The sequence below is a fragment of the Physeter macrocephalus genome, chromosome 21, assembly GCF_002837175.3.
Source record: "Physeter macrocephalus isolate SW-GA chromosome 21, ASM283717v5, whole genome shotgun sequence".
In the NCBI taxonomy this organism is placed as follows: Eukaryota; Metazoa; Chordata; class Mammalia; order Artiodactyla; family Physeteridae; genus Physeter; species Physeter macrocephalus.
Window position 1 is genome coordinate 82,593,681 of NC_041234.1, and position 9,108 is coordinate 82,602,788.

The 9,108-nt window shown below is 42.9% G+C and overlaps 1 protein-coding gene across 1 annotated transcript; it reads left to right on the forward strand.

Annotated features, from left to right (window-relative positions):
• The first annotated feature begins 5,285 nt into the window (after positions 1 to 5,285).
• LOC102976267 (rho GTPase-activating protein 12-like) lies at positions 5,286 to 8,073 on the forward strand. The gene is given in 5 exon segments (XM_055081599.1): positions 5,286 to 5,388; positions 5,505 to 5,805; positions 5,807 to 6,284; positions 6,286 to 6,813; positions 6,816 to 8,073. Coding segments are annotated over 5 exon segments (2,514 nt in total). The 3' UTR covers positions 7,920 to 8,073.
• Positions 8,074 to 9,108: the final 1,035 nt, after the last annotated feature.

The following is a 9,108-nucleotide window of genomic DNA, read 5'->3' on the forward strand; positions in this document are numbered from 1 at the left end:
TTTTTTTTGCGGTACGCGGGCCTCTCACTGTTGTGGCCTCTCCCGTTGCGGAGCACAGTCTCCGGACGCGCAGGCTCAGCGTCCATGGCTCACGGGCCCAGCCGCTCCGCGGCATGTGGGATCCTCCCGGACCACGGCACGAACACGCGTCCCCTGCATCGGCAGGCGGACTCTCAACCACTGCGCCACCAGGGAAGCCCATTCTTTATTTTAAAGTCTATTTTATCTGATATGAGTATAGCTACTCCAGCTTTCTTTTCATTTCCATTTGCATGGAATATCTTTTTCCATCCCCTCACTTTCAGTCTGTATGTGTCCCTAGGTCTGAAGTGGGTCTCTTTTAGACATCATATATATGGGTCTTGTTTTTGTATCCATTCAGCAAGCCTGTGTCTTTTGGTTGGAGCATTTAATCCATTCATGTTCCTAGAGTCTGTCATACAGAGTGAAGTAAGTCAGAAAGAGAAAAACAAATACCATATGCTAACACATATATATGGAATCTAAGGGGAAAAAAAGGTCATGAAAAACCTAGGGGCAAGATGGGAATAAAGACACAGACCTACTAGAGAATGGACTTGACAATATGGGGAAGGGGAAGGGGAAGCTGGGAAAAGTGAGAGAGTGGCATGGACATATATACACTACCAAATGTAGAATAGATAGCTAGTGGGAAGCAGCCACATAGCACAGCAAGATCAGCTCGGTGCTTTGTGACCACCTAGAGGGGTGGGATAGGGAGGGTGGGAGGGAGGGAGACGCAAACGGGAAGAGATATGGGAACACATGTATATGTATAACTGATTCACTTTGTTGTAAAGCAGAAACTAACACACCATTGTAAAGCAATTATACTCCAATAAAGATGTTAAAAAAATAAAATAATCCATTCACGTTTAAGGTAATTATTGAAATGTATGTTCCTAGGACCATTTTCTTAATTGTTTTGGGTTTGTTTTTGTAGATTCTTTTCTTCTCTTGTGTGTCTCACTTAGAGAAGTTCCTTTAGCATTTGTTGTAGAGCTGGTTTAGTGGTGCTGAATTCTCTTAGCTTTTGCTTGTCTGTAAAGCTTTTGATTTCTCCATCGAATCTGAATGAGATCCTTGTCGGGTAGAGTAATCTTGGTTGTAGCTTCTTCCCTTTCATCACTTTAATTATATCATGCCACTCCATTCTGGCTTGTAGAGTTCCTGCTGAGAAATCAGCTGTTAACCTTATGGGAGTTCCCTTGTATGTTATTTGTCATTTTTCCCTTGCTGCTTTCAATAATTTTTCTTTGTCTTTAATTTTTGCCAATTTGATTACTATGTGTCTCAGCTTTTCTCAGGTCCTTTCTCTCTCTCTTCTCCTTCTGGGACCACTGTAATGAGGATGTTGGTGCACTTAATGTTGTCCCAGAGGTCTCTTAGGCTGTCTTCATTTCTTTTCATTCTTTTTTCTTTTTTCTCTTCTGCAGTAGTGAATTCCACCATTCTGTCTCCCAGGTTGCTATTCTGTTTTTTGCCTCAGTTATTCTGCTATTGATTCCTTCTAGTGTAGTTTTCATTTCATTTATTGTATTGTTCATCTGTTTGTTTGTTCTTTAATTCTTCTAGGTCTTTGTTAAGCATTTCTTGAATCTTCTCAATCTTTGCCTCCATTCTTTTTCCGAGGTCCTGGATCATCTTCACTAACATTATTCTGAATTCCTTTTCTGGAAGGTTGCCTACCTCCACTTCATTTAGTCGTTTTTCTGGGGTTTTATCTTGTTCCTTTATCTGGTACATAGCCCTCTGCCTTTTCATCTTGTCTATCTTTCTGTGAATGTGGTTTTTGTTCCACAGGCTTCAGGATTGTAGTTCTTCTTGCTTCTGCTGTCTGCCCTCTGGTGGATGAGGTTATCTAAGAGGCTTGTGTAAGTTTCCTCCGTGGGGTTTTTAATTATAAAAGATTCAAGATATTCTGCCCATTTACAGTTCATTTCCTATCACCAAACACCTTTCCACAAATGGTCGACACCACTTTTTCAACCCACTAAACTCTAATCTTCACCCTTTCCCCATCTATGGCCTTAATACGGTAGTCTCCCATTATCCACGGGGGACTGGTTCCATGACCCCCATGGATGCCAAAATCCACGGATGCTCAAGTCCCTTATGTAAAGTGGCCGAGTATTTGTATATAACCTAGGCATATCCTCCCATATACTTTAAATCATCTCTAGATTGCTTATAATACCTAATACCAAGTAAATGCTATGTAAACAGTTGTATATATAATGTAAATGCTATGTAAATAGTTGCCACAGAGTGGCAAATTCAAACTTTACTTTTTGGAACTTTCTGTAATTTTTTTCCCAAGCATTTGCATGCAGAGTTGGTTGAATCCACAGATGCAGAACCCATCGATACAGAGGGCCAACTGTATATGTTATTCCTGCTCTGACAGCTTGCTGTACACACACACATACACACACACACACACACACACACACACACCAGCATTCTCCTACTTGAATAAGGCTTTATGTTTAAGGTCATGCCTTTTGCCTTTCCTCCTTTGGTTCACTCTCTTTCCTCACCAAGAGAAAAAAGAAGTTTTCATTAGGGCTGGGATAATCCTCAACAGTGTATTTTGTTTGTTCATTTCATTTTTTTTAAGTAAAAAGATGGATGAATAATAGAATCAATAGAAAAAGTAGTAGGAGTACTAGTACTAGTAGTCATAATAGTGAGTGCCTCCTATGGGCAAGGCACCATCCGTACATTGCTAATACTAATGACAACCCAGTGATTTCGTTTTTATTGTCCCCATTTTACGGACAAGGAAACTGAGGCTTAGAAATCAAGGGAACTTGCACAAAGTGGTCACCTTTTAAATGACAGAACTGAGATGCTTAATGCCACTCTGTTGACACAAATGCTTGGTCACCACACTGCCTCAGTCTCCTTTCTGTTTAAAAGAGAGGGACCGTAGCATCTACTTTTGTTTTATCAGGGCTCCACGGGCTGGGTAGCCATAGAATTTCCACTCTTTATTTACATGCAGACACTAAGTGCTGGGGTGCCTCCTCCACATGAGCACCCTTCTTTCCATCGTGTTATATATTACAATAGTTTTCACTAGCTGCTTGCTATGTAAGATGTTCCACGTGACATGTCTGCTTCGCCCTCTTTCTTACAGTCCCTGAAGCCTCTTAAAGATCTTTTTAATGTCCTCATCCCCTCATCCATCAATTTCTATTTTATAGGTCTAGCCCTCCTTTGATATTTCTCTGTACGTCACTTTCCTGGCCTTCCCTTTTAGGTCTTTGCCCTTTCTTTTTCCCCACTACCTCTTCGTTGTCATGCCCTTTCCACAGGTCACCCTCTCCTGATACTGTGTAGCCTGTGTTCAATGATGTCAACTCCTCCTATTAGTGTTTCAGTGTTGGCAGGAGGAATTTGAAGCCTGCCCCCAAGTTGTCCTCTTCTGGTATCTTACTTTGAAACAAAAAAAGCATTAAATTGTAAGTCAATTCTGCATTGATCAAGGCTGGCTCCTGTCCCCACTGCCTGGCTGTGACCTCTGAATGCTGAAACTCTGAGTTTTCTTCTGTGGTCGATCTATTGTTGCACAGGGCCAAGAGAAAGTCGTCATCAACAAAACTGCAGGGCTTCCCTGGTGGCGCAGTGGTTGAGAGTCCACCTGCCGATGCAGGGGACACGGGTTCGTGCCCCGGTCCGGGAAGATCCCACATGCCGCGGAGCGGCTGGGCCCGTGAGCCATGGCCGCTGAACCTGCGCGTCCGGAGCCTGTGCTCCGCCACGGGAGAGGCCACAGCAGTGAGAGGCCCGCGTACCGCAAAAAAAAACAACAAAAACTGCACACCCTGTTGGCAGAAGTCAGGCAGAAAAGCTGGCAGCCAAAACTTGCTCTGTTCTACCTTTCTTTTCTTTTCTTTTTCTACCTTTCTTTTCTAATGATAACTTTAACCTCTCTAATTTGCTTCCTTTTTATGTCCCTACTCCTATTACATCTTACTGTTCTCCCAAGTGCAGCCGGACAGCCCTTATCCCTCACATTTGCATTTTCTTTTTTCTCCTCTCCTTCTGTTCTGCTCACTTATCCCTTTGGTTTGATTCTCACCTCAGTTTATTTGGATTATTCTTTTAGCTTTTAAAAAAAATTCAGCAAGCACCTATTGAGTGCCTACTGTGTGCCAGCTACTAAACTAAGTGCCAGTTCCTGCCCTCAAAGAGTTCAGTATTTCCATGTGCTCTGAATACTTGTGCAACCCCTGGGTGGAAGAAAGAGAGAGATTAAAAGAGCACGTTAGTTGGTCACCCATATATACACGGGGTGCAGGAAAATGCACAAAATGGCCTTTATTCCCCGTTTAAATCACACCTTCTAACCAATCCGAATCAATAGGACATGTTGATTTTGAGTGGCCCCTTACTACTCCACTCAATTCTCACTTCCTCAGTGGGCACAAGACCTCTGTTCGACATGCTTTGGAGCACTCCTCCCCCTCTTGCAGTCAGTAGGAAAACTTTCCCTGCCTCTTCTCTCCATCCCCCTGGACCTCTGGGAACTTCCCTGTCTGATGTGGGTGTCTAGATTGGGTAGTCACTCAGCTCCATCCAGTTGAATGGAGATGAAGAAGCCTCTCCAGTCCTGTGAGTGGAGGGGGATGGAGAGAGCAAAAACCAAAGACTGGCCTCAGGGTGGAATCTCTTTGAGAAAGCTGAACATTCCACACCGCCATTGACATTCTCTTGGCATGCCTTTTTGGTGGCTTATGATGCTAGAAGAGTCTCTGTTCCTTTACCTATCTTGATTTACAATAACAAAACCCCCTCCAATTAATATAGCTTGAATTTTTGCCAGGCCCTGGTTAGGGAGATAATGAGAAGAAAAAAAAAATGTTATCTGCTCTCTTTCCATTTTTGGCAGTGTGATGTGCTCTGCCTGGGTGTTGCTGGGACACTGCTTGCTTCTCCGAAACTCCCCCTTTCCATCCAAGCACTCTGCACCCCTTTGTCTGATATATATTTCCTTTCTCCAGACTTCCTCACATCGGCATTTAGACACCTAACAGGCTCCTCAAATTTAAAAGGTCCCAAACTCAACTGAGGATTTCCCCCATCCCTGAACCGGTGCCTCTCTCATTCTTCCCCATCTCAAAAAACGTCACCCCGATTAACCTAGTTGCTCAGGCTGAAACACGGGGAGTCATCCTTGACCCTCTCTCGCACTCCATGCCCAATTCATCAGCACAGCTTGCTCGCTTTAACTGGCTTTGCCTTTAAAATGGTTGCTGATGGGGACGCTCCGGCCCGGCTGCGGCCTAGCGAGCGCCCTTCGGGCTCGCCTGGGCTCCCTGCCGCCGCCGCCGCCTAGCGGCCAGGAGGGAGCCGGCCCCCGCGAGGCCACCGGGCCCTCTGTTTAAATGTAAGACTGGATGTTTAGTTCTCCTTCTAAGCCATATTGCTCCAACAAGCCACAGAGTCATAAAGTGGCAAAGCATCCTTTCTGAGAGGTGAGTATTACGGAAAGAAAACGGCTGACAGAGGTGGGAAGATTGTTCCAGGGCACGTGTATATTGAAATGGAGTATGACGAAGAATACGAAGCGAAGGACAGAAAGGTCGTGATAAAACAAGGGGAGCGATACATCCTGGTGAAGAAGACCAGGGATGACTGGTGGCAGGTCAAGCTGGACGAGAACTCCAAAGCGTTTTATGTGCCTGCCCAGTACGTGAGGGAGGTCGGCCGCAGAGCCCTGATGCCGCCTGTGCAACAGGCAGCGGGGTTGCCGGATCATTCTGCGAAAACGATGCAGTCTCCACCTTCAGAGGTCAACAGAAAATGTGAGCAAATTGCCCGAGCTTTCAAGTTTTGGAAAGCCATTGCCGTCTGTTCAAGGGACAGGTCTTATTTGTGATGCCAATCAGAATTTTGGACCCAATTATATTCCAGGTCAGACTGTCAACCTCAGCCTGAACCTGACCCATAATAATGGAAAGTTCGACAGTGACTCACGTTCTCCCAAAGTTTCTGGCCAGAATAGGACACGTTTATTTGGTCACTTTCCCGGTCCAGAGTTCTTGGACGTATAGAAAGCTGGCTTCTCCCAGGAACAGTCTTGTGATTCAGCAGGAGAAGGCTTGGAACGGATACATCAGGATTCAGAGTCCGGTGATGAGCTTAGCAGCAGCTCCACTGAGCAGATAAGGACGACAACACCTCCAAATCAAGGGCGGCCAGATTCTCCTGTCTATGCTAACCTTCAAGAACTGAAAATATCCCAGCCGTCTCTCCCCCCCGATCCCCGGAAACCCAGCAATTCAGATTAATGGAGAATGGGAACCTCATAAAGATAGTTCAGGACATTGTTATTACTATAACAGAGGAACACAGGAAAGAACTTGGAAACCCCCTCGTTGGACTCGAGATACAAACATAAGCAAAGGAGATTCCCAAAGTCCAGGAGATCAAGAGTGGCTCAAGCATGTTGACGATCAAGGTAGACAATATTACTACAGTGCAGATGGATCTCGGTCAGAATGGGAGTTGCCAAAGTATAATGCCTCATCTCAGCAGCAAAGAGAAATTATTAAAAGTAGGAGTCTGGACAGGCGGCTGCAAGAACCAGTAGTGTTAACAAAGTGGAGACATAGCACCATTGTGTTGGACACCAATGACAAGGAATCTCCAACTGTCTCAAAACCCTGCTACTCTGAAAATGAGTCTTCTCCCTCTTCACCAAAGAACCGAGACACAGCCAGCAGTCCAAGGGGTCAAGAGAAATATGGATTATTAAATGTAACAAAAGTTACCGAAAATGGGAAAAAAAGGTTCAAAAGAACTAGTTGTCTTCTTGGGCCGTGTTGCAGGGTTCATCTTTACTGTTTACCAAAACTCAAGAAAGTAGCACAAGCTGGTTCGGGAGTAATCAGTCCAAACCAGAGTTCATGGTGGACCTTAAGGGGGCGATGATTGAGACGGCATCCGAGAATAAATCCAGCAAAAAGAATGTATTTGAGCTGAAAACCTGTCAAGGAACAGAACTGCTGATTCAGTTTGATAATGACGCTGTTATCAATGAGTGGTTTAAAGTTCTTAGTAGCACTATCAGCAATCAGACAGTAGAACCCGATGAAGCAATTGAGGAAGATATACCAGATTCACCAGGAATAGAAAAGCACGATAAAGAAATGGACCATAAGGATCTGAAGAAATCGCGTTCCACAAAAGTATCTAGCATAGATTCTTCAGAACAGAAAAAAAATAAGAACAACTTAAAGAAGTTTCTTACACGACGCCCCACTTTGCAAGCTGCTTGTGAAAAAGGTTATATTAAAGATCAGGTATTTGGAACCAATCTTGCTAATCTGTGTCGGAGAGAGAATGGCACAGTGCCAACATTTGTGAAATTGTGCATTGAACATGTTGAACAATATGGGTTGGATGTTGATGGGATTTACAGAGTTAGTGGCAACCTTGCAGTGATCCAGAAGCTGAGGTTTGCAGTCAACCATGATGAGAAATTGGACTTGAAGGATAGTAAATGGGAAGATATTCATGTCATCACTGGAGCACTGAAAATGTTTTTTCGAGAATTACCAGAACCTCTCCTTACATTTGATCATTTTAATGATTTTGTTAATGCAGTTAAACAAGAACCAAGACAGCGTGTCTCTGCTGTGAAGGATCTAATCAAACAGTTGCCAAAGCCAAATCAGGACACAATGCAGACTCTGTTTAGACATCTCAAAAGAGTTATAGAAAACGGAGAAAAAAACAGAATGACGTATCAGAGTATAGCAATTGTGTCTGGTTCCACTCTGTTAAAGCCAGAGAAAGAGACTGGTAACATAGCAGTTCATACCATCTACCAGAATCAGACTGTAGAGTTAATTCTTCTCGAGATAAATTCCATCTTCGGATGTTGACTCTTACTGAAGACAACCTGTGGAATAGAAGCCGGATTTCATCAGATTCCAAGTCCTTATACCTGATGTATTTTATGTTTGGACCAAGCAGTGATTCTTTGATTTTGCACTTTTCTGAGGGATCAGAAAGGAATGGGAGAGTCCAGATGTGTGATAGGCCCTCATATTTGCTGCTTCGTTGCAAGTTGATAGAACTGTGTGTACGTTTGAATTAATTTAATCCTGAATATTTGAATTTCATACTCTGAATTTCAGTAAAAATCAAAACTTGACGATTCTAACCAGTCATATACACTGGATAATTTGGTAAGAATACTACATTTTTTTCTCCTCAAACTGGATAACATAGAATTTCTTCTCCTGATTCAATAGGTTCATCACTCTATAGAACAATACTTACTATCAGGTATTTTGAAAACGCTCCTGGGCATTTTAAACAAAATGAAGTATATCTGTTTTGAAACCTGCGTATTTTTTTTTTCAGGGATTCTGCATACAGTGGCGTTCTGATTGCTAGGACCCATTATAACCCAGATGCGATCCCTTGATGAAGGCTTGCTGTCTTTACGGAGTAGCACGGCAGCACACTAATAGTACTTAAAACACTGTAATATACTGGACTTTAATTTAGCATAAGCCAGTTCGGGGTATTTTGAGGGTCTCTGTGCTACACTGACTTGTAGCTAACAATCCTAATTCTATCTAGTGCCATACTGAGTTCTTGGTATGACCCTGTGGAAACCAACGTTATTTGATGTAAATACAGGCTAAAGACTCACTGTCCTTTAGCTTACGTATATAATTGTGCTATATAGTCTCAGAGTGCATTCTAACCCCTCATTTCTAATCACAATATTGGTAATTCTTTTCTGTGAATATTAGGTTTCCTCCAGAAATAGGCCGTTATTTGAGAAAGTTAACTGTGTGCACTTTTACATTTTAATTACATTTACAGGCAAATCACTGTAATGCAAATGGTACTGGAAAAATGCTGAATAGACTTGCTAAATGGTAAATGCACTACAAGAGGAACCTTTTAGATTATTTAATATGTACAGAATACATTAGAAAAAAATTATTACAGAATTCTAACTCTGCAATACGAATAGTGGAAACCCATATGTAAATTAGATGGATGTCAGATCGAAAATGACATTGCTAAATTTTTTTTTTAACATCTTTATTGGAG